This window comes from Sturnira hondurensis, unplaced genomic scaffold, assembly GCF_014824575.4.
Source record: "Sturnira hondurensis isolate 20B ecotype Veracruz unplaced genomic scaffold, ASM1482457v3 Scaffold0002597, whole genome shotgun sequence".
NCBI classification, from domain to species: Eukaryota; Metazoa; Chordata; class Mammalia; order Chiroptera; family Phyllostomidae; genus Sturnira; species Sturnira hondurensis.
This window is the reverse complement of record NW_028075228.1, coordinates 4715915-4741980: the sequence shown is the minus strand read 5'-3', so window position 1 is coordinate 4741980 and position 26066 is coordinate 4715915. Positions and strand designations below refer to the sequence as shown.

At 39.8% G+C, this 26066-nt stretch overlaps 1 protein-coding gene across 3 annotated transcripts in view; it reads left to right on the top strand.

Moving 5' to 3' along the window:
• The window catches only part of USP10 (ubiquitin specific peptidase 10), a 63182-nt gene that overhangs the window by 17257 nt on the left and 19859 nt on the right, over nucleotides 1-26066 (top strand). For 2 of the 3 annotated variants that reach the window (XM_037040271.1, XM_037040270.1), the window contains exons 2-4: nucleotides 9131-9199; nucleotides 16486-16546; nucleotides 19462-20502. In XM_037040271.1, the coding sequence (XP_036896166.1) occupies nucleotides 9131-9199; nucleotides 16486-16546; nucleotides 19462-20502 (1171 nt within the window). Of the gene's footprint in view, nucleotides 1-8718; nucleotides 8771-9130; nucleotides 9200-15378; nucleotides 15443-16485; nucleotides 16547-19461; nucleotides 20503-26066 lie in introns of all 3 variants that reach the window. The other variant, XM_037040273.1, reaches the window with a different exon arrangement.

The window sequence follows — 26066 nt, the reverse complement described above, 5'->3', positions numbered from 1 at the left end:
CTTGAATGCTACTGACAGGGTAACGTGGCCCACAACCCAGGCATGTACCCTGACTGGGAATCGAACCTGTGACCCCCTTGTTTTGCAGGCTGGTGTTCAATTCACTGAGCCACATCAGCCAGGACAAAAATCGTATATAACTTTTGACTCCCCAAAATTTAAGTTGCCCCTCGGTATATGGTCAGCCCTCAGTGTCCGAGGACTCCCAGCCACGTATCAAAAACAGCAAAGGTATTTATTGGAAAAAAATCAAGTGAGTAGACCTGTGCAGTTTGAACCCCTGTTGTTCAAGGGTCATACTGTTTCAGGTTCTTTTGTACTGACTTCTGCTTTTTCTCCCTTCCCCCTCTCTTCCTTCCCCTCCCCTCGCCCTTCCCCTCCTCTCCCCTTCTCCCCTACCTCCCTCCCCCCTTCCCTTCCCCTCCCCTGATTAGCACCAAGATATTTGTAATGGATGTGCAAATAAGTGGAATCTTGAACTTTCAGTAGGGCTGTACCAGATAACCTGCACTGAATCCATTCCCTAATTTATCATCTCTGTTCCATGTGATAAAATTTCTATATAGTAAGTTATTGAATAATTGGGCTGTCTCTTTTATCTTGCTGTTTAGTAATAGTTTAGAGCAAAGCAAATGAAAATTTAACTGCCATTGTGTAAATGTAATTCATGCGGATATGGACAGTTGGTAAAGTGGTGTTCTGTTAAATGAATCATGTTTTCCAGTTTGGAAATGTAACCCATCTAAACAGTTTTAGCTCAATCTCCATGAAAGCACCTAAAGTATATACAGCAAACATATTAAAATTCCTACTTTGAAAGGTGAGAGTGTATTGTTTTTTAAATGTTTTTATATTTATTTATTTTTCCATTACCATGTATCCCTCTCATACCCCTTTCCACCCACCCCCAGAATTACCTTTTGATAGGACTTTAACAGAACGAGTTACACAGATCCTACAAAAATTGACGCTAAATTGCAGTACTTTGACGTTTGAACCCTAAGAAGAAATGGCGTCTCTAGCAGTGGCTTTGTTACAGCCTGTCCATTTTCAGGACCCCTGTGCCCCAAGCAGAATTCTGCTACAGCCCAAGTCAGGGAACAAGCCTTTCTCTGCCTCCCTCTTTCTTTTGTCTTTTTTTTTTTTTGCCATCGGTAACAGTTACTGCAACTTGCGGCCCACTTGCACTGTGACAAAACTATGATGTCACCTTGTCCTGAACCCTGCGTTTGTCTGATTCACAGTTTATTCTCATAAAGTAGCACAGTTCACTGTGGATAGTTTGAATCTGGTGCTCAATGCATATTGTTAAATCAACGGAATTTCTGCTGTGCAGTGAGTATTTAAACAGTGTTATCCCTAGATGTCCACTCAGACATTTTCCAAAGTTGAAAGCTCCCTGTGATGACTGTTCAGTAGATAAATTTAGTTATCTGTGAGGTATGGGACCATGATCAATAGAATTTAGTAAAGAAACTAAAATTTTTTAATACAAGTATTGACCTGATTTTTTACTTCATTTATTTTATTGAGATATAATTCACATGCCATACAATTCATCCATTTAAATAACCAGAGTTGTGTGGTTTTGGGACATTTCATTACAAAAACCTCATACCTACTAGCAGTGTACTGCCCCTCCCCCCATTCCCCTATGTCCCCAGCCCCTGGCAACCACGATCTACTTACTATCTGTCTCCAGGGATTTGCCTCCTGTGGCTATTTCATATGAATGGAATCATACAAACATGTGGCCCTTTGTGTCTGGCTTTTACTCAGCATCGTGTTTTCGGGCGGGGGGGGATCCATGTGGTAGCCTGTATTCGTCTGCGAATATTTCTAAACCTGTGTTTCTTAATTGTTGTTGGGTCCAGGAGACCCTTTTGGAACTGGGAAGAACTTTGGAGGTTGTCTAGTCCAGCATCCCCTCATTTAGAGACGAGGTTAAGGCTTTTATTACTTGTAACAGTTTATTAGTCCTTAATGTTTCTCATATCCCAAATTCAGTTTCCTTGGGTGGGGAAACCAGGGAGGAGACAGCTTTGTATTTATCTTTGGCTTCTTTTTAGCTGTGACTTGGTTCTGTCATCTCACCCAGTGAGGCTTGGCTTTGGGTCTGTGTACGGGAGTTGATCCTGGATATGGGGTCATAGTTGTCCGACCACCGTGGGACATGCGATGTACATACAATGTACGTGCAGCGAAGTGTACTGATCATTGCCTTTGCATCGTAATTTTTACCTCAGAGGCTGCTCTCCGGTTTCCACGAGTCCTTTTGAAAGCAGAGATCATTGATTTGGTGGCACCCTGCAAATGGGTTCTCACTTCCAGAGAGAAAGTTTTGGAAGCTTGACTGAAGAAGACTCAGCATGCTGTACTCCAGTGCCTTCTGGCGCTTTGCTCTAAAGTGATGTTTTCTGTGGCTCTTTGATCTGTGGAGAACGTGCAGGGGAACTGGAAACATCTGTCCTTCTCACCTTCCTTAGACTGAAAATCTTTGCTTTTCTTCTAGCACAAACACTGGTATTTACAGTTTTGTCCAGCCCTTTCCCAGGGTTTACTGACCCCAGGCCCTCTGACTCTCGGCTCAGATCTCCTCCAGGAGACAAACCCAGCACAGCTACGCCCAAGTGGCTGTGCTTCACTGCAGTGTCTTGTTCTCATCCACACTGTGTTGTGGGCATGCCCCCCTTTTCCTGAAGCATTTCTTGCACGTATATATTTCATGTCCTTCCTAGAAAGGATCAGAGAGAATAATAAGACACAAGAACAGTGGGAGTTCTGAAAGCCTGAGCTGAGGTCAGTTGCAGATGAGGGGGAGCTGAGCTTTGTTCCTGGTGGTGGTGAAGAGTCACTCTACCTCCCAGGCTTGCTTCCTTGAGGGGGATGGGGAGGTTGGAAGGCCTTGTGATATGTTTCCCTGACTGCAGTCCTTTCCTGTGGGTGTCATAGCAGCTTGGAACGGAGCTCTCAATGCAGCTTTCTTGACTCCATTTTTCATCTGACATTGGCAGTGTTGCTTAAAACCTAGGGCAGTTTCCAGCTTTGCCTTACTTGTGTATTTGATAAAGCTATTAGAAGAGTAGGGTTATTAACGACATGAATATTTTTGTAAGGAGTTGTGGCAGACTGAGGAACTTAAGGCATTTTGTTTTGTTTTATCCTCAAAGCCCCCATTTATTGAGCATCTGTATGTGCTAAGCCCTGCACTGGGCTTTGGAAATGCACATATTGGGTTGGCCAAAAAGTTAGTTCAGTTTTTTCCTGTGAAATAAGAGACACATTTTTCATTTTCACCAATAATTTTATTGATTTGGATAGTTTAACTGTGTTGGCTATCTCCCTTGCTGTATAACATTGTTTTCAGTTAATGTCTTGATTTGATCACTGTCAACTTCAACTGGTCTGCCTGACCGTGGAGCATTGTCCAGCGAGAAATCTTCAGCAGAAAACCTCGCAAACCACTTTTGACCCGTTTGATGAGTCACAGCATCTTCTCCATATGCTGCAGCAATCTCTTTATGCGTTTCAGTTGCGTTTTAAAACAACAAAGCATAATATGCCAAAACTCTTGCATGTTTTTCCATCTTCCAATATTAAAATGGCTACACAAAAATTCACCAATTTTGGTAAGTTTTTTTAAAAAAATGCACACTGATGTTTATAGCTGTCACAATACAATCTAACAGAATTGTTTTGAATGAAGTTAAAGACACCAAGTGCTACTAGGGAGCTTTCATACAGAAAAAACCAAACAGAATTTTTGGTCAACCCAATACTTGTAATTCCTATTGTTTAATCTCCCATGGGAACTTATCATATTTTGCCATATATAATGTGCTCCTATGTATTAATGCACACCCGTGTTTTCTGTGCATTATACATGGGATTATTATGCCCCTTATTATAACCATGGTATGCAGTCATTATACCCGTGTATAATGCGCACCTAAATTTTTCCCTCTGATATTTGGGCAAAATGTGCATTATACATGGCAAAATATGGTAACAGTCATGTCTCATCTCACTCTGCTCTTACAGGATGAAGTAATTCTTGTGGCCAGTGGCATTTTCTTCCCCACTAATTATAAATCCTGTGAAATCAGGCAAAGAATCATTGTTTTTTACCCAAACAGTATTTTTAAACTAAAAATTGACCTTAAAATATGTTAATCCTCCAGAGGAAGTAGAATGTTTCACTCTTATATAAAGAGAGAGAGTGAAAGGTTTTCCTTAATGGTTTATATATAGCTTTAGCTTTAAAAACTCGTTTTTTGGAAATAATTTCAAATTTACAAAAGTTACAAAAATAAAAACAGTACAATAGTACTTCCTTACCCCTCATTTCTTCCATGAACATGTGGGGAATACTCATTCTTCCAGGAAGTAGAAATCCCAACCAAAACCCCTCAAGGTGGTGAACACCTTGCAGAGATGCTGATACCACTGGTACCAGCTTCTTCTCAGTTCTCTGTTATCTCAGTCATAAAATTGAAATAACTGTGTTTTATATTGGTGAAGAATAACTGCTCATTTTCAGAAACTCATACATTTTTAAGGATTGAAAATAAACCTGATTATGATAAGAGGATGTGATTCATGTATATTGTGATAGGTTTGTTTGTTGTTACATGTGAGCCAGGGTTAGAAGAAATTACATTGGAGTTTAAAATAGCTCCGGTTTAGCCATTTGTCAAGTGTTAAAATATTTTAGCATCGCACAGTTGGCAGTTATCAGTTGTTTACGGTGTCTTTTTTGGAGTAAATATTTTCATCAAGCTCTACTCTTTTGTCAGTTCTTGAAGATAACACAGGTGCAGACTTACAACTTCTCTACAAAGTGGGTATATATGAATAGTTGTACAATGATTTCTGTTCATTTACTTTTTACAATTTTTTTATCCTCATCCGAGGACTTTTTTTTTTATTGCTTTTAGAAGGAGAGGAAGGGAGAGAGAGAAGCATTGGTGTGAGAGAGAAGCATCGATTGGTTGCCTGCTGTACACATCCAGACTGGGATTGGCACCCGGACTGAGGTTGCTCATGCCCGGAACAGGGATCAGTCCTCAGCCTAGGTATGTGCCCTGACTGGGAACTGAGCCCACAACCTTTTGGTTATGGGACAAGGCTCCAACCTACTGAGCCACACTGGCCAGGGTTACTTTTTACAATTAATTCTTTACTAGATAGGATATTTATGTGATTCAGAACTAAAAATTCTGAATAGATGTACACTAAGACACAGGTGGTAAATACAAGGCCCATGGGCCAAATCCAGCCCTCCATCTTGTTTTATTCAGCCCAGCACCTTGTTTCTGCCTGGCGGCAGTGTTGAGCTCTCAATTAACTGTTAAGGAGTAAGTTAAATTACATTTATATAGTCCTAAAATTGCATTTGGCCCTTGAAGGCAACTGGGAGACTGATGTGGCCCCTGGTGAAAATGAGTTTGACACCCCTGCTCTAAGAAATCACCCCCCCCTTTACTACCTTCACTTGGTTTCCCTGCAGCTCCATATAGGTGATGGTTACATTCCCTTTGCGGTTCTTTTTCTACTATTTATGCAAACACCAATAGCTATTTCTGTCTTCCTCTCTTTTTTGTCCAAAAAATACTTTCTTTATTTAACAGTATCTTTGAGATTTCTCACTACCTATACGTGAAACGCTTCCTCATTTTTCCCCCAGTGAATTTTTAATCAGATTGAAGTTGTGTGTAACTGTGGAGAAATTATTGATATGAAGTTGTAATAAAAGTACATTTAGAATCTGTAGCAAACTTTTTCAAATAATACTTTAAAAATAAAAAATTAAGTAAAAATAGTACAATTGCAAGTAATGGGGGGGAAAGTCTTTCCCTGGAACCTAAGAGTTCTGTTGGCCGAGAGGTTGTGCGGGAATTAGTCTGAGGTTAATAATTTTCTGCTTTCCAACATTTGCTGTTTTCTAGAAGGTCTTTTTTCTGGCAGTCTGTGTTTATTTGATCTGCCAGAATCTCTTTAAGAATACAGATTTTTAAAAAAGTTCTGTTTCTTATGTTTGCTGGGTTTACTCATTTCCCCCATCACTTAAAAATCCTCCTTCGAGGATTTTTTTTTCTTTTAACTGCTTTGAGAGAGAGAGGAAGGGAGAAGAGACAGAAACATACAAACATCGATTGGTTGCCTCTCATACACACTGATCAAACCTGCAACCTTGGTGTGTGTTCTGACTGAAAATTGGACCCGCAACATTTTGGTGTATGAAATGATGCTCCAACCAACTGGGCCACCTGGTCAGGGCTTTCCTCCTCATGTTTATTACTTCTATTGCTGTTGATTTTTCTTCACTTTGATGTCCATTCATATGTGAGTACCAAAAATCATTAGTATTTTAATCAGTATGTGTTTTCTTGGCAGTTAGAAAGGTCACTGTTTTTCCACTAAGCTTTTCCTGTGATGAATGTTTTTATCAATCTAAAAAGTTCTCTTGTGCCCATCTGTAATCAGTCTTTCCCCAGACCTTGGCAGCCATTGTCTATCTGTATAGTGTTACCCTAGAATATTATGCAAGTGCGGGTCATACAACATGTAGCATTTTAAGTGTGGCTGCTTTCACTTAGCATGATCCTTTTGACAGTCATTGAGTAGTAATTTCATTGAATAGATGTACCACATCCATCTCTCGATGGGCATTTGTGCTCATAGTTTTTGGCGATTATGAATAGAGCTTCTGTAAATACCAGTAAACAGGATTTTTTAAAAATGGACATAGTTCTTTATTTCTCTTGGGGAAGAACCTGGCAGTAAATAACTTTATAAGAAACTGCCAAAGTCTTTTCCAAAGAGGCTACTGTTCTGCACCTGGATCAGCCCTGAGGAGCAGTCCAGTTGCTCCACCTCATGAGCAGTTGGGATTCCCAGGAATATTTGATTTTTAAGATTTTATTTATTTATTTATAGATAGGGGAAAGGAGGGAGGAAGAGGAAGAAAAACATCAAAGTAAGAGAGAAACATAAACCCAGTTGCCTCTTGTATGTGCTCTGACCGGGGACCGAACCTGCAACCCAGGCATGTGCTCTGACCGTGAATCAAACTGGTGACTTTTTAGTTTGCAGGACAATGCCCAACAACTGAGCCATACCAGTCAGGACTTTTTAAAAAATGATTTACTTATTTTTTAGAGAGAGGGAAAAGGAGGGAAACAGAGGAAGAGAAACATTGATGTGAGAAAAGAGGAGTATTTTTTCCAGGTCTGTGGCTTGTGTTTCTGTTTTCTCCTGAGTAAATTTTGAGGCTTGTATTTAGAGTTAAAGATCTCTAGCAGGACTATAAAGGAATAGCAGTCAGCAGTATCATTTCTTTACCTGCATCTCACCTCTACCTTACTCTTTGTTTTCACACAAAGATGCCTTTCTCTTGCCTGAGTGAAATCAACATAAGCTTTTCCCCAGTGTTGAAGACGATAAAGACCCTCATCTCACAGAGCTCACAATGGAAGTATTTCTCAATTGTTGTGGGACTCTGCTTATTTTCACCATTACTTTTTCCCCAGTTAATTTTGTTTGACAATCAGCAGTTCTAGTCCACATTGACTGTAGATTTTTGAAAGTGGTGACAAGTATGTGGGTAGATCCATTTATAGAGCTCATGTAGTGGCTCTTCATCCTCATTACGTTTTCTGGACAGCCACACTGGATATAGTATGGGGCGTTCCTTACCCCCTTGGACTGGGCAGCTTGTTGAGCCTAGTGTCAGTGGGTACATCTGGGGTTCCTATCTCCTTCATGGCAAATTTCTGGGTCTGTCTGGGTGTCCCAAGAGTCACGTTTCTGGAAACCCAGTCCATGGATGCACTTGTGGACACCAATTGTCTCTGATGACTACCTGGTAGATGGCAGAATGGCCCTTCTTCTCACCATCTCCCCACACGTGCCCTGTGGCAGCCATCCTGTTGGGGCCCTGGTTGGAAAGGAAAAGCTTCACATTACTTTCAGTGCACAGTTTCTTTGTGGACTTCGGCATGTATATGTAAATACTGTGTCAAGATGTTTTTGTTTTTTAATATATATTTACAAGTTTGGTAGCTTCTGCAAAAGAGCTGTCCAGAAATGTTTTCCCCCAGAATGTCAATGCATTCTTATTAATAGGCTGTGAGAGTTAGTTGTTAACTTATTCACATTTACAATAATAATGGGTAACATCCATTCAAGTGATATTTACTTACTGGTTATTTTTGAATCACATGCTTGTAAATTCCCTTGCAGGTTACTAGACTGTCAGCTCCATTTTAGCAGAGGAACCACAATTCTGTTTATCATCTTTATTCCTAGGACCGATCGTGGTGCATAGCATTCGGTAGTTGCTAAATAGTTAATTGATTAAATGAATAAATAATTAGTGAGGGGTTCTCCTTTGTAGAAGTGTAGTCACAGTGATTCTTGTCAGGGACTTATTTCTTGAAGCTCCAGGGAGAATATGGATTGCCAGGCACCTGTTAAACTTGCTTCCATGTAGTTTAACCAGTTGTTTTTCCAGAAAGTCACATTCAGGATTCTGTGCAGTTAGGGTTCACAACTAGGTTTATGTCTATCAAGTAATATGTTTATCTGTTCATCAGGTTTCAGTGTATTTTAAAGATAAAAATTACCTGTTTTTAAAGATCATTAAGATCACTAGTATTTTCCTCTTTTGGATTTCCCTGTCTTTCCATTTGAACCCCATTTTCTGCTTTTCTTTAGTATGTATGGCAGAGAAACTGAAATGGCAGTAGTGGCATGAGTCAGCAGAAAGGTAAACGGAACAACTGGAAATGTTTGTTAGTCAAAAAACTCTCCCATAAGCAGAACTCTACTTATGAGTTTGGTGTACAGACCTGCTTTGACCTGTTTCAAAATAAGCTTTAACAGTTTCAGAGTGTTCTTTGAGAGTTTTGTAGAAAAAGCTAAGTAGTATTTTCTTGTTTGTTATTGGAAAATATGACACCTAGAAATCTCACCTTGCAGACCTTTGATTTGTTTAATTAGGAAAGGGTTGTGGGGATTCTAACCCAGATGTTTCATGTGATTATTTTAATATGTAGTGTTTTTTCCTTAAAGTATATAATATGTATAGTTTATGTGATCAGTGATTCTCTCTCTTTCCCCCCCCCAGTATATTTTTGGAGATTTTAGCCCTGATGAATTCAATCAGTTCTTTGTGACTCCTCGCTCTTCAGTTGAGGTAAGACAGGACTTTGTTTTATTGAGTATATGTGTAAATAGAGTTAATTGTTATGTTTTAATTTTGATTTTTTAATTTATGCTCTTTGACAAGGAATTCCAGTGTATAGAAAAGCACAGAGACTAATATGAGAATGTCTGAACCCACCATCCAGACTTGGCTAATAATACTGACAGTTACCGTTGTTTATAAATAGCAAAACATTGCAGATACAGTTGAAACTCTCATATACATCGCCCTTTTGCATTTCCTTCCCCCTTCCCCAGAAATAATGATTGCTGAAATTGCTAAGTATTGTTTTCTGACTGTGGTTTTCACCTTTTACTATATGTGTGTATCAATAGATAGCACATTGTATTGTTTTATATGAAATGTCACAAATGGTTTCATAGTACATTCATCATTTTGTAGTTTATCTTAAGCTAGTGTTCTTTAGATTTATACTGATGCATTTTGTTCTTTGATTTCAATTGCTCAATCCAGTAATTAAACATACCACAATTTATCCTTTTTACTATTGAGGACTATTTAGGTTTTAGTTCTCCCACTATTACAAAAATGCTACAAAAAGACATATTTTTGTCATAGCTTCACATGCTTCTGTGGGTTTCTCCAGGATGCGTACCAGGATATATTCTAGGAGTGGAACTGCTGGGTTGTGCAAGGGATAAACATCTGTGGATTTACTAGAGACTGCTAATCTGCTAAGTGGTTTTCACGGTCTGCCTTCCCATCAGCAGTGCATGTGCCTTTTCTCTATCTCATTTAAAAACAACAAAAAAAATCTTGCTAATTCTTAGTGTAGGCATACTTAAAATTTTTGTTCATCTGATGGGTTGTAAGGAGATCGTCATTGTTTTATTGACATTTCCCAGATGGCGAACAGTTGAGTGCTGTTTGTTGGCAATATATATTTCCAGTCCTGTGAGTGACCAATCTCTGTCCCTTGTCCCTATTTTTTATTAAGTGGTTTGTCTTTTTCTTATTAATTTACAGGATTAATAATCTTTGGTTTTGCATATTAAAAGTATTCTTTCCTAGCATGCGGGCTTTTAAACTTCGTATATGATTTACTTTTATTTTTCCCAGGGTAAGGGAAGTACACTTTTCACTTTAATGTCAAATGTGTTGACTTTTTCCTCATGGTTTGTGGATTTTTGGTTTTTAAAAAAATATGTTTAAGAAATTTTTCTCTTCCCCGAGGTTATAAAGACTTTTTTTCTTCTAAAAGTCTTCAGGTTTTTGTTTTTACTTTAGTATGTAATGCAACTGAAATTGAGGTATTGGTTTTTACATGTGTGAGCCGGGCATCTCAAACCCCTCCACCATGGAGGTAGAAGTTGTCCCAGCACCACGGCTGAGCACTCAGCCCATGAGTGTAGTACTGCCCTGTCAGGGCACATCTCCGTCTGTGCTTGCTTGATTCTGTGTCGCCTGTTCTGTGCGCTTTTTGGTTTCTCTCTATTGGTACCATTTATTTTAATTGCTGCAACTTCATAACCAGTCTTCCAGCAGGCACACGCGTTCTTCTTACGCTTATAAGTTATTTTAGTGTTCCTTCATTTTTAACTCTGCCTTTGGGAATTTATGATCAGCATGTCAAGTTTCATGAAAAATCCTGTTGAAATTTCAGTTGGAATTTTGTAAAATTGTGACTAATTTGTAGGAGAATTAACATCTTTATGATAATTTCCCTAAACATGATTGTGGTACATTTCTCCATTTATTCAGGTCTCCTGTTGTGTTCACTCTTCATGTGATTAACAGTTTCTGTTTTAGTTCAATAAAAACTTCTCGGAACATTCTTTTAGATTTATATTTTAAATATAAAAATGGTTGAAATTGCATTGAAAAGGAAAAACAAGGGAGAAGTAAGTATACAGTATATCAAGTAAAATCTTAGGTAACTTTTAATGAAACCTGACTAGCCTTTTAGATCCCTTACTTTTAGGCCCCTTAATAAATATTATATGCAGTTGTGCATTTGCACCCATATTATTTTTTTAGGATTATTTATTTATTTATCTTTAGAGGGGAAGGGAAGGAGAGAGAGAGAACTATCAATGGTAGGGTTGCCTCTCGTGTGTCCCCTGCTGGGAACTGGCCCACAACCTAGGCATGTGCCCTGAATGGGAATTGAACCTTGATCCTCTGGTTCACAGTCCTGCCACACTCAATCCACTGCGCCACACCAGCCTGGGCTGCACCCATATTAAATATTTACATATGGCATTGTTTTATTTTGTGAAATGGGACAGGAGAAGCCCCATTTAGAATAGGGGTGAAAAGGCCAGGATTGCAGTTTGTATGGGTCACTTACACATGACCTTGGCAAGTCCTTTACTCTTCACCTTGGCTTCATGAATTCTAAAATTTTTTTTGTTACAGAGGTGGGATTAAATGAGAGCATATTGAAAGGATTATTTAAGTTTAGAGATAAAAAAGGATTTGTTACTTGTTTTCTTCTTTCATTTTAGCAAACAAAATAAAACATTAGGTTTCATTTTAGAAAATGAATAAATTAGTTCAGTGCCATTTCCATCTCTTGTATTCATTGATGTTAAATAACCTTTATGATTTTAAGGAACCTAAAAATACAAGCCACGATATAGTGAAAGCTAAATTATGTATTGTAATTCCCCAAGGCAATTAAATGTATCTGTATCGAATTCTAAAATTCCATAAAATTTAAGGATTGAAGTTTAATGTTTTCTGATGAGTTTATTAGAAAAAACATAATCAGATCCCATATTCCCCAAGCATTAGGGATCTACTCTATAAACTCTAGTAGTGATTCAAGTTTTAAATAATTTCTCTCTTTGACTCACAGTAAAACAGTGGTGGTGCTTACCATAATACACAATCTAAAAGTGTTCTTCGTGATTAGATTAAAAAAAAAAAAGCCCAACTTTTGTACTTCACAAAAGCTTTTTTCAGATGTGTGCTTATGTGTGGGGTTTATGAGTGCTGTTTGCAAGTAAGTGTCAGAATAAAAATTGGGGTTTTCCTGTGTATGAAAGTGGGAAATGTACCATTATTTCAAGTCTGAAGAGCTGGATCCCTTTTTCACTCTGCCACTTCCACAGACTTGGTGACCTTGGCAATATCCTCCATCTCATTGTTCCTTTAAAAAACAAATTGAAAATGGAAAGTGCTTATTTACTTCATAGACATGTTGGGAAATCATTAACGTATGGTGTGATACGTAGTATAACAAATGTAAGTGGGTAGATATGAAGGATGCTGATGGTAAAGTTATGTCAGACTTTTTATTTGAAAGAATAAAATGGCTGTCTCTCATCAAAATGAATTATGCCAGAAATCTTAGTGTGTCAGGGCCTATTTGGGGGTCGTCGTCTTTTTTTTTTTAAGATTTTATTTATTTGTTTTTAGATAGGGGAAAGAAGGGAGAGAGGGAGAGAAACATCAGTGTGTGGTTACCTTTTGCACACCCCCTACTGGGGACCTGGCCTGCAACCCAGGCGTGTGCCCTGACTGGGAGTCAAATCGGCATTGAGGAATGAGGGTAGGGTATGAAAGGTGTTGTCTATCAAAATTACATGTGGTCCAGTATCTCTCAAAAGAGAAATACAGGCTAAATAGTGCGATCAGGCTAAGTTACTGTCCTTAGTTATTACAACTTGGGTGTTTGGATTATAGTAATATGTTGGACACAGACTGTTTAATGTGGGGATGCGTGATTGGAATGGTGGGTGTGTAAGTGATGTTATCTCACTTCTGCAAGATCATTTGGCCTCTTACCTTGTAGGTAAAATAATTGCATCTCCTACCTGTGTTGTTCCTACCATGTGGTATAAATTAGAATCTAGCACAATTCCTCATGTTTTTTAAAGATTTTATTTATTCATTTTTAGAGAGGGGGGAAGAGAAGGAGAAAGAAAGGGAGAGAAATACCAATGTGTGGTTGCCTCTCATGCGCCCCATACTGGGGAGCTGGCCCACAACCCAGGCATGTGTCCTGACTAGGTCTCGAACCGGTGACATTTTAGTTCACAGCTCAAGCTCAGTCCACTGAGCTACACCAGCCAGGTGCTCCTCGTTTATTTTTTTGGCTGCTAGGAACCGGATAAAGCACTCCCTCCCCCCATTTTACTTGGGGCCAAGAACTGAAAAATAAAAATTTGAGGAATGAAAAATATGAAAATAATTTTATTAAATATAAACAATTTATAAAAAACATAAATGTTTACATATAAAAACACTGTCTACAAAAGCATCGTTCCTTTCAGCTGAGAGGTTTTGTCTCTTGTAGTTTGCTTGTTTGAAAGCTGGTCACTGGCACGATAGAATGGTCAGTAATTTAACAAAATCAGAAGAAACAAATGGAGCTCATGTGATCTTAAAGACATTCCTGAGAGATATTGCAGGTTCCTTTTCAGACCATTGCCACAAAGCAAATATTGTAGTAAAAAGTGAATCTCACCAATTTTTGTGTTCTCTGCTGCATATAAAAGTTTGTACTAGTCTGTTAAGTATGCAGTAGTATTGTCTAAAAAAATGGACATACCTTAGTTAAAAATACTATGTTGCTAAAAACTGCTAACCATTATCTGAGACTTCAACAGGTAATCATCTTTTTTTGTTGGTGGAGGGTCTTGCCTCGGTGTTGATGTATTTTCTTTGAATTCTCTGCAAAGAGCATTTGTAAAATGAAGTGTGATAAAATGAGGCATTCAGGTAATTGCTAGCTTTTCTAAAGCTGTTTTCTAGTTTAGAAACCAGGGCGATTTAAAAATTAATTTCCCCAACTTAAAATTTAGTCAGTTTATGAATAACTGTGTTTTGAATCCAAGTCATAATCATGTTACTGGTGTTAAAAATAGGGATACAATGCAAATTGTTCTGGAAACCTCCCAGGCTCTCATCATTGGAGCCTGCTCCTGAATAAACAAGTCCAGATTAGCGCAGTACATGCACGTGTGTGTGTGGTGATAGAATTAAGACAGTTGTTCTCGGTGGTTTGGAGATTTAGAGGAGAGGTTTAGGGTTTGCGAAGGTCTTTGAGATACCGGAACAAGTGTGGCAGCACCAAAAAGATTTTAAAACATCAAAGGCCCCACGACTTTTTTTTTTTTTAATTCTCACCCAAGGACACAATTTCGTTGGTTTTCGAGAGAGAGGAAACATCGATTTATTGCCTTCTTGTAGGCACCCCTACTAGGGAATCAAACCTGCAGTCTGGTACGTGCCCTGACTGGGAATCAGACCCACAAACTTTTGATTTCACTGGACAATGCCTCAACCAACTGAGCCACACTGGCCAAGGCAAGGGTCCTAAGTCTTGTCTTAATGAGACTGTTAGCAGTGTTTCAGACTGAGGTAGTTAACTGTGTCTAACATAACTAGATTAAAGTGTTTTTACATTTTTCAGTTGACCCTTGTGTGTGAGATTTTATGTTCTTGCTTTAGTCTTTATATTTTGCATTCTTATAAATAGCTGCATAAATAGGAAACTTTAAATAATAAATGCAATTTATTCTGCTGTGTATTTATTATACCCAATGACCATAGACTAAAGTGCTTCTTATGAGTGGTGGAAATTTTGTTCAATTTAAGGTGACATATGCTTCTAGAGATTTAAAAAAAAATACTGAAGAAGAAGAAGAAGAAGCAGCTCACTCACTCACTCACTCACTTACACTTCTGGGCCAGAACTCATTCCAGCACACAGTAATTCCCACAGTTACACTCTTACCAGATTAGTATATCAAAATACGTGTGTTAAACACACTAACAGGAAATGGCAGTATTGCCCAGGAGACTGCTGGGTTGTCTCTTTTCAGATCCTTGCTTCTACCCCTTAACTAGATTTTGAAATATGGGGAGGTTAAAAAAAAAACCAAAACTTTTAGTGCCTTAAAATTGTATAGATTTCTATCACCAGGGGGCACCCCAGTGTCATTGATAGAAAATTTTGGGAAGGCATTCTGTGTATGGGAGTCTGCTAGACTTCTTTTGTGACTGCAGAGGGACATGACCCCGATTTGTGGCTTCCTCAGATGCACCTTCTCTGTTTCATATGTCTGCGCCAGTGGTAAATGCTGGAGCACCCAGTGTGAGTGTTTGAATGCTTTGTGGAATGAATGGTTTTTGCACTTCATGTGCAAGGCCAGTGTAGTTCATCTCCACACACAAAATGCTTTCTCCTTTTGTGACAGTGTGAAGAATACTGGGGTGCCCCTGCATGGTGGAAATATGTGCAGCTCTCAAGTCCTGAATGCGGTCAGTTGCTTTTGCATAGCACTGAGTAGCTTCTTATTTGTCCTTAATTTTTCTGGAGGGAGAACTTGGTTACTTGGAATGATAAGCTCTGATTATTGAATCAACTTGCTAAGAGTTAATTGGAGAAATCAGCTGAGGAAGCCACTTAAGGAGAAATTCTTGACAATAATTGACATGGGAGTTACCTGATACCTCTGGATGTTGCAGACTTGGAGACCCCACGCAGTCGTGGGGCGGTTGCACTGCCAGCACTGCAGTGAGCAGACTTTGCAAAACGCTGGCTTTTGTTCCACTGTTGCCTTCAGGTAACGATGATTGGTCTGCTTCCCTTCCCTTCCCATCCTAAACTTGATCTCAAACATACCCATTTTAAACATTTCTAACTCTTAAGTATTATGGAATGACTAGGAAGGAGAAAACTTTGAGTATTTATTATGCCTTTCTGCTTTTTACAGAGGTCAGACACTTGCCATTTTGCTTGATCTCTTCCAAACAAGGAATGTGATTTCTAGTTCTTAATGTTGTTATTTAAGGTATTGTATTAAAAAGGGAGCCACGATTCCCAGACTTTTCCTTCCCAGTGGGCTTTCTCCACTCCCTGCTCATGGGCTGGGTCCTGGCCTCTGCTGACTTGTGCTGATTGTGAGCACAGAGTGCAGGTGGTCACCAAGAGTCATCTTTGTTAGTGGACAAAACCAGGTGGTTGTGGGGTTTTTGGGGAGTCACTAACATCGTCTGAAGCAAAGCATGTGTCATAAGCATTTTATTGCAGCTGATTTACATTCCAATTAAAGTTTATTTTTAATTTTTTGCCTCATTTTTGGGTCTGTTTAATAACTATATTTAAAAGCATTCCTATGGTAGTTTTTCTTAAATGAAGATGATTTGATTTTAGTGTCTCTCCGTGTGTGCTGTTTTAGTAGAAATGTCATGAGAAGTTGTTACAGGGATAAAGAGTTTTAGTGAAATGTTGTTTTAATAAAGTAGCACATATTGGGTTTTACTGTTTTCTTGAATTAATATTTTTTCGATTCCCCTTGCAGCTTCCTCCATACAATGGGACAGTTCTGTGTGGCACACAGGCAACCGATGAGCTACCTGATGGTGAGCTGCTTCTCTCCTTCATCTGGTCATATGTGCTGGGTGGGCAGGGCACCTGCAGGCAGTGTTTTCCTGTTCGGTCATACTTTTTGAATAAACATTCCCTTACAGCTTGATGTTTTGGCTGTAAACTATAGTAGATTTAATCACTGAACCACTTTGACTAGTGGATTAAAGTTTATTCTGTGCCTCATAGTGTCAGACATTCAAGGTTTAGTTAAGGAAGTGATGTTCAGTTCTGTGTTTTCCTTGGCAATTCTCAGCACACAGGTGTGTTCCTCACAGCCAGTGCTTTTTGTCAGTTCTTAATCGAACTCTCCGTCTGGGGCGGAGGCTGCGGGGCCCAGGGCCCAGGGGTCTCTGAGGTGTGCTCTTTGCATGGCTCAGTGGCAGCTTGAATCTGTCGTCCTGCAGTTTTGCATTTATGACCCTGTCCTCACTAATGGTCTTGGGAATTCAGGTAACCTCTTTACCTCTTGCTTTGTTACTTTTTTTTTGGGTCTCTGTCACAAAAATGACCTGGTTCCTGGACATGGTGCTTGCTGAGATGCAGTCACTTCATATAGTTTAAGTGCCCGGTGTTTAAATAACAGCAGGGGCCTTCGATTACTGTAGGCCACCATTAGTCAGTCACGTCTGTCTAGATTGTGTTTGTTGTTGTTTTTTTCCCCCCAGTTTGAGTTATATCAAAGGCCCTTGCTGCCCGTAAAACTTGAAATGATTATTCAAACTCTTTATAGTAAAATTAGAAAGTGATTGTATCAAAAAATATTAGCAGTTTTATGAGAAACAATGATATAGGAAATCATAAGGGAAAGAGCAGCTGTAATGATGGCTTAGGTTGGGCATAAAATAAATGAAGCCAGCGGGGCCTAAAGGCTCTCTCTCGCCCTGCTGCCCAGCCTCGGGAGCAGCTTTTTTATCTGGTCAGGAGAGTTCTCTGTGTTCATGTGCTTTTGCACATGGTGAGCATGCTGCAGATGTTTACTCAGGGCTTTAAAGTGTTTCATTATTTGTCCTTTCTTGTTACACCTTTCTATTGCATTTAGTGGCCCCACCATCCTCCCAGTGGCATAGGCTAGAGATCAGAGGCTGCACTGTGAGTGCTGCAGTGAGCGGGCTTTGGGGAATGCTGTGTGAAGATGTAATTGTTTTATTTGAGCTGGTTTTCCTTCTCCCAACAAACTCAGTGCCTGCCTGACCTGAGCATCGAGTTCCCCGTGTAGTACTCTGTTGATTGGGTTCTTCAAAGCATGAGTTTTCAGGACTTGCACGAGTCTTCCAGCCTGACAGATTGGATTTTGGGCTGACCTTTCTGCCTTGCAGTGCAGTAGACACGTGTGTCCATGACAAGTGTTCCTGGGTAAGAAAAGGAACTGTTTTGGGTAGGAGTCTGCCTCCCAGTGATGTGATCAGATGCTGTACTGGGTACCTGTTTGGTAATAGCCATAGCATATTGTAATAGTTCCATTAACATCACATCACATTCTAGAATGTTTTATGTGGCAAGGTTAAGAATTGATGTGTGGAAGGCACTGTGCATGTTGAAAATAATCAAAATCTCGAACAGGCTGTACGACACAATGCATACTGAATTTTAATGTTATTTCACAATGTACATCACAGTCTGCAGGGGAGGGGTAGCCTCCATGGGGAGTGCTCTTCACTTCCTTCGATACCTCAGTTTCAGTTCATATAATGGCATTGCACACAGTTCACCTTTAGGTATAACAATAGAGAAAACAACTGTTCTTGGGGGATTCTTTTTAAAATAAGGAAACAACAACAACAAAAAAAAATCAGTGCTCAGGAGCCAAAGGATTCAGATTGACCTGTTGGTGGCTTTACATGTATACTAGCTGTTAGGTGTAGCAGGAACTTTTTGTTGTTGTTCAGGTCCCTCCCGCTCCCCAATCCAACCCCAAGAAAGGGGTGTTTTGTCAGAACAAATGAAGAATTAGACTAGGCCCCTGCCCTCTCACTAACTTGCACACAATTGGCTTCTCTCTGGGGCTGTTTTTTCTGTTTATAAAAAGACTTCTGAGGTAAAATATGTCTATGGTAGTTCTCTGTAATGGAACATGATTCTTTTGGTATTGCGATTTTTTTTTCTTGAAATACATGCCTTGAAAAAAAGGTAGCCTTTTATGATAGGCTTGGAGAAATTTGCACTTATGCACTAAAAATGAATTATAATGCATTCATTCATTATATGTGTTCTTTTCTTAACTTCAAAATTTATAACTTTATTTTATCAGTTATAAGCTGACATTGAGGCTTGGTGTCTGTTGAAGGACACAGTGGATTCTGAAACTCAACCTAATCAGAAATCGGAAAAAATGCACATCTGAGAATGGATGGAATACCTAGATTGTTCTCACCAGGGAGAAAGTGCTTCTGAAGTACACTTTTACGTGGAAGGTTAATTCTTGGTGTCGTTTATACTTTTTGAATGACTAAATTACACTAATAGAGAAGCCATAACATGCAGGAGTGATGTTAAGTCTTTAAGTTTGTCGTCGTGACTTTCTTTTAATTGTCTGAAAACCCTGCACCCTACTCTTGGGAGTAAAGTGAGCTAGTAATGTCAGATTTCATTGACAGGTGTTTTCAGGCAGGCAGAATATTACTTTGCTTTTTATTGTAATTTTGTTTTAGTTTCTACCTTCTGAAAGTCTCCATTTTAGCTACCCTGAGAGTAGAATATGAATACAGGCTGTTTTTTTAATGTCTCCAAATTAAATATAATTTTATAGTTATTTTAGGAAGCTATTCACAGAAATAAAATGTCAGTTTTGTTAATTAGAAGACTTTAATGTTTTATTCTTCAAAGAGAAAAATAATTATTGATACTTTCATAATTTATATAGCTCTGTTCTTAACTAATGGGATATTTACTGACTTTTTTTTCTAAACAGGACAAGAATATCAGAGAATTGAGTTTGGCGTTAATGAAGTAATTGATCCCAGTGACACGTTGCAGAGAACTCCCAACTACAGTATTTCAAGCACATTGAATCCTCAGGCCCCTGAATTTATCCTTAGTTGCACAGCTCCCAGAAACACCCCTGATGACGTAGATAAAGAAGTGGACTGCAGCTCTAGTGACTGCCAATACCCAGGCTCTGCCCTTGATCTGGATGGCAGTTCCAATGTGGAGGCGGAAATTTTGGAAAATGATGGTGTCTCAGGTGGTCTTGGACAAAGGGAGCGTAAAAAGAAGAAAAAACGCCCACCTGGATATTATAGTTACTTGAAAGATGGCAGTGAGGGTAGTATTTCCACAGAAGCCCTGGTCAATGGCCATGCCAATCCCGTGGTCCTGAACAGTGTGGGCACAGAGGATGTAGAGTTGATGGGCGATATGCCCTTGCTGGGGACACCCAGGACTTGTAACAGCCCTCAGGACTCCACGGACTTCGTCAGTGACGATGTGCCTGGTGGCTCTTTCTCCAGAGCCCTGGACAGCAACGCTAGGACTGCAGGGCAGCCCGAGGGCTGCCAGGGGCCTGGCTTTGACCAGTCCTGCCTCCCTGCAGAGACTGGCAGGGACAGCCTGTTGAGGACAGCTGTGGCTCACCCTTATGTTGGGACTGATACTACTGAAAACATTGGAGTTGCTAATGGACAGATACTTGAATCCTTGTGTGAGGGCCCAGCTGCCAACGGGGTGGAGTTGCACACTGTGGAAAGCACGGACTTGGACCCAGCTAAAGCTGAGAGCACTTCCCCTCCTGCCGATGCCCCGGCCTCTGCGGCTGGCTCCACTCCCGTCAGTCAGCCTAAGTCATGGGCCAGTCTTTTCCATGATTCTAAGCCCTCTTCCTCCTCGCCTGTGGCTTCTGTGGAAACTAAGTATTCCCCTCCTGCCACATCTCCCCTGGTCTCTGAAAAGCAGGCTGAAGTCAAGGAAGGGCTTGTTCCAGTTTCAGAGGATCCCGTAGCCATAAAGATTGCAGGTATAGTTCAAAAGATACAGGTCGAAAGTGAAGAGGGGAGCAGATCTCATCGCCTGTTGAGTGAGAAGTTTGAGACAGTCTGGGCTTGTCACCCAGAGCAATAGTAGATTACCCGTGTGTTAATAGAAATGTCTGAAGAATGCCTGTGCCTTACATCTTCTAAAAGCAAAATAATATATAAGCAAAATGGGAGGGGGTTGTCATGCCTCTGTTAACTGAAAAAAATATGTCTGTTGCCAGTTATTTTCTATTGACAAATGACATTTCCATTTCTTGCATTTTGATCAGTTCTGCTCCATTGTGACTGTATAATGGACTTGTCCTGTGTGTTACACCTGTTGTACAACTTTGGTGTGATAATCCCTGATTTGACCTCACTTTGCACTGTTTCTTTTCTATATTTCTTAAGATATAAGAAAGAATTTGGGATTTTTCTTTTTAATGCCTGTTTTGGATTGAGTAAATGGATTTACTTAGTTGTAGCACATCAAGGTCAGCTCTTGACACAAAAAGAAAAACTAATAGTTTGACTCAAATGTTTTGTTTTGAGGTGCCAAACTCAAAAGTAGAACTAATTCACAACAAAAATACAAAGCTGCATAATTTGCAGTTGTTTTTAAGTTAAAGTAGAAAGTCAGAGAAATACAGAGGAAGTCAGAAAATACATGTATGTTTATATATATCTAAGAAGCCAGAGCCATTTCTTCAGGTTTCATTGTACCAAGTTTAGCAGCCTACTCCTCAGATTCTTACCCCATTAGCCGAATTAGACTAAGCTGTCTTCAGGCTTTATGTGACATTTTCTGGTTTAACAATTTGGATCGCCTGACAGCATACCAAGGATGAGGGTGAATGCAGGAGCAAGCTCTGGAATCTGTAACCTTTTATGAACAGTCAGAATTCCATCAACTCTAAACATTGTTTTTTATGAATGGTCAGAATTCCATAAAATATAAAACATTCTTTTGATGGCACTTTAAGATGACAGCAAGCAATCTTTTTTAAGTGAGCGTTTTATTCCTAATACAAAATACATTATTTGGAATACTCTTGGTGCCTGGAGTCCTCTTAAAATGAGAAGGTAATTGGTGGGCCAGTCATCTTGGGCTTCATACCTATTGTTAAGAGCCAGGTGGTTTTTTTTATTATGACTTCTAGAATATATTCATTGCAAGAATGGTGTTACAGTCAGGATAAGACAGTTAGAAGTCTGTATAGATCATTAAGTTAAAAACTTGTTTAGCCTATGAGAGATGCATGGTGGGGTGCTTTCAAAAATGTACAGTCTGGGTTGAAAGTCTTGAAGGTAATGTGATGAAACCTTTGTTCCTCAGAATTACTTCACAAAGGAAAACCTACTCCTGGGACATTCTCTCAATCTTTATTTACAATAAGAAAGTTTCATTTTAAATGTTTTAAAACATTCTAGCTGTATGACTTTAAATATGGTCTGATACATAGTTTGCTTTGCTTTGTTCCACCTATGTTAAAGTCTAGTTAACCTGCTTTGCAGCGCATCTTAGCCACTTGCACTAGGGGAGAGCGTTGCTACAGTCCAAGTAATTAGTTCTGAATTGTAGTGTGTTCCCTCACCCTCCCACACATTTATTTTCTTAATCCTATTTTGAGTAGGCCAGTTACAAAGATGAGTGAGTTAATGATCTGAGCAAAAGTTTAGTTCCTCATAAAATACTCTGTTCTTTTGGGACTGTTAGTGGAGCATTAGAAGTACAGGATGTAGTTACTGACGGTTTTCATACTATAAGATAATGCACTAAGGGTGGTAAGATAATGCAGTGAGATAATGCAGTGAGGGTGGTCACATTGAACAATGCTTGGAATTATATGGAGTTTAGGTAAAGTGGTATTGCCTGGAATTTTTTTCTCTTTGTCAAATTCTCCACATTTTTATGATTTGCTTCATAAAAATGATAAAGATAGATTCAATTTATTATGTCAGATCTACTACCACAAACTACCCTTCAGTGGGCATACTTTTTGGCATAGGCCCACTTATTTTAAGTAGCATGTCACTGAAATTCTAGCTCCGTTAAAAGATGTCGATTTGGGGTATCATAGCATTTGCCCTTCATCAGCATCTCACTGGTTCTACTGGGGGAGTAGTTTCTATGTTTATCACTGTACTTACTAGCTTTTGGGAAAGAGGGAGAAGGGAGCCGTTCAGCTGTTTGGAGGTTTGCATTTCTGGATCATCCACCCTGTCGTAAATCTCTACTTAAAATGGCAACTGATTTTTGTGTGACCACAAGTGAGATACAAATGAGGCCGACAAATGAACTGTAAAAGAATACGAATCACAAATAAGGCATTTTGAAGTGAAACATGACCAGCTCTTGATTGCTCGTAAACTGTTCACACATTGCATTATGATACCTGCTTCCAACTTCTTGGTGGCAAGGCCGTCTTCACAATGTATATTATTCATCAACATTGTGTTCCATTGGCTGTTTCTTCTTAAGTATAAACTCTATTTAAGAAGGAGATGGAAGCCCTGGCCAGGTAGATGAGTCGGTTGGAGTGCCATCCTGTACACCAAAAGGTTGTGGGTTCCATCCCCGGTCAGGGCACACGCCTAGGTTGTGGGTTTGATCCCTTGTCAGGGTGTGTGGCAACTGATCCATGTCTCTCTCACATCAGTGTTTCTCTTTCTCTTTCCCTAAAAATCAGTTTTAAAAAAATATCCTCAGGTGAGGATTTAAAAAAAGAGCAATGGAAGGGTAGAACACTTAAAAGGAAATACCATTAATGGAGAGAACAACAAAATCTTTACAAGTTGGATCTACTCAGGAAAATGAATTCCTGTGCCCATATTTAGTTGAAATGTAAACAAAAATTTAGCTTATTGTTGATGCTTGTTTGGGGGGTTTATAAATCATATTTATACTCCTTCCTTCAACTTGGGAAATAATTTCTCAATTTTGCATTTTCTCTTCAAATTCTCCAAAATAGTGATAGTGTAGCATGCCCTAAGCTAAAAAGAGGTGTGGCACCGGTTGGTGAGAATCTACCGTTGTGGATTGAGAGTTCGCTCCATATCTGATCCAGTGTGTGCACGTGCTTGCTGGTATTTATGATACGTCTCTATTTTTTAGAACTAATCTGAGACTTCCTCGCTCATTAAAACCCGAGTTGGTCTGTAATCAGTGAATCATGGTACATTTGGGTTGCTTTGCTGTCCTCCACATGATGAGGGAACCAAAATAGTATGTTCTTCCAAAGTGATGTAATAAGGAAAAGAAAAACACTTGGAGAATGCTCTGGACCATTAGGAAGATGACGGAAAAGCAAGTCAACACAACATATCGGAATGTCAGTTGTGCACCAGCTGTTGAGCCTTAAGAATCGATGAAAGTCCTGCAACTTGCATTTTCATGGGTTTTTAAATGGTAGTATGACCTCTAAGTCCTAATTTTAGGAAAACAAAATTTGACGTGTAAAATGTATATAGGAATAAGCATAGCTTATATCAACTTAAAAAAACTTACAGTGCTAGTATTGCCATTGAGTTTATAAATCATTTCATTTGAATGGTACATTGTAACATGGCAGCTACTGCGTATGTTTTAAAATACAAGAAAGGATATTAACTACTTAGTTTTTGTTATGTGAGGTTTCATGGAGTTAAACTTTAATCCAGCTGTTTAATGTTTGAGCTATTACAAAAATGACATCAGTTTCAGTTTCTCATCTTTTATGTGATATAGAGTCATTCTGGCATTTTGTACCACCCAGGAACATTGTTCTGGGGAGACCCACCAAATCCTGTGGGGAAGGAAAGGTGGATTGGGAAGCCATCGTCCTGAAGTTGTTCTCTGAGTGGATCTAAGTAGTGAAATCATACCAACAGTGATGGATTGAAAAGAAGGGTGAAGTTTGTTATTACAGTAGACTTGTGATTATTTGTCCTAAAAGAAGGGGAAAGAAATTACCAGCAGTGCTGACTTTGGACCACATGTCAGATTTAAAGTTTCAACCTCAGGCAGTAACCCTGCCTTTCTCCTTTATGGCTATCCTTTCTGATTTTGATTCTTTTCATTTCTATAATTACAGTTATTTATTGAACTTTAGGCTAGGAATAAAATAGTCATGGAAATGGTGATATTGTTATAAAAGGAACTTAATTAAATACAGCCAAGAGTTACATGAAAAAATTGAAAGCAGTATTCACACTGGCTTGTCCGCGAGTCACGAATGATTGGATTACAGCAGTAGGACTCATGCATTCGAACGGGATTCAGTCATAGTGACGGGTGACTGCAGGAATTACAGTGGTCGTGGCGTGGTGCTGGTGTACTCAGAGGGAGGAGAGCCGCAGTGCACCGCAGATGTCATCGGAAGTCACTGCTGGCCCCCAGTCAGCTGTGGTTGTTGGGATTGTTTGGGGGGGGGAGGCTCACTGTACAGTATGTCAGGAAAACGAACCTTTAAGTTGTCTGAATTTGGTTTTAAGAGAAGATCCTGGACAATAAGATAATTAATCTCAGCCCTGGCTGGTGTAGCTCAGTGAATTGAGTGTTGGCCTGCGAACCGAAGGGTCACCTGTTGGATTCTCAGTTGGGGCACATGCCTGGGTTGCGAGCCAGGTCCCCAGTAGGGGGCTTACAGGTGGCAACCACACACCGATGTTCCTTTCCCTCTCTTTCTCCTTCCTTTCCACTCTCTCCAAAAATAAATAAAATCTTAAAAAAAAGATAATTAATCTTAATCTGTTACAATCTTTCAGTTAATATTTACTGACAAAATTTAATTTTAAGGAATTTAAGCTAACATTTCTTGGAGTACTGAAAATTGTTGGTTCTCTAAAACTCCGTAAATTAGTATTAGCTCTTTATTTTCTAACGAGCATTGTGGAGTGTCTGTAAGGAGCTGACAGTGCCGCTCGGTGCCGTCTATGCCCGTGTTACAGTGTCACACGGAGGCCTACCCAGAGCTGACCGCAGTACAGACCCTGGTGCAGGTGAGGGAAAGTCATCCGCTCCAGGGTACAAAATGAATGAAGTGGTGGAGCCAGGGTGTGAACCCAAGTGTCGGGTTTGTCTTCCTGGACTCTTGCCCTTGTCTGCTTTTCCACAGGGGCGCGCCTGGAGGCTTTCTGAACTATGTGCTAGAATGACCTTTAAAGGTCACTGCACTGGGTCATTTCTGTGAAATTGGAATGCTGTCCTTTAGCATAAGCAGCAGCTTTGGGATCCAGATGTTCAGTTCGTCCTCTGTCACTGATATGCACTTAGAGTGTGCCATTCACAATCTAGGTCAGTGAGTAACACTTGGCCTTGCTTTGAGGGCTGTTTATGGAATAAGATAGGAAAGGAACAGATGGCAGCTCTTAGCAGAGAGAGAGAAGTAATCATTTGTGGAAGGGCGTGGAGAAAGGAGGCAAGGAAGAGACTTGGTGCAGCCAGTAGGGGTGGCATTACCTGGCTAGGGACAGGTCGTGAAGACCTGTTACCCTGGGAGGGGAGACTCAGCTGAGAAGTCGGCGGTGTGAGGCTGTCTGTAAGGAGCTCCCTGTCCAGGGAAGGCGCTGCGCACCCCCGACACAA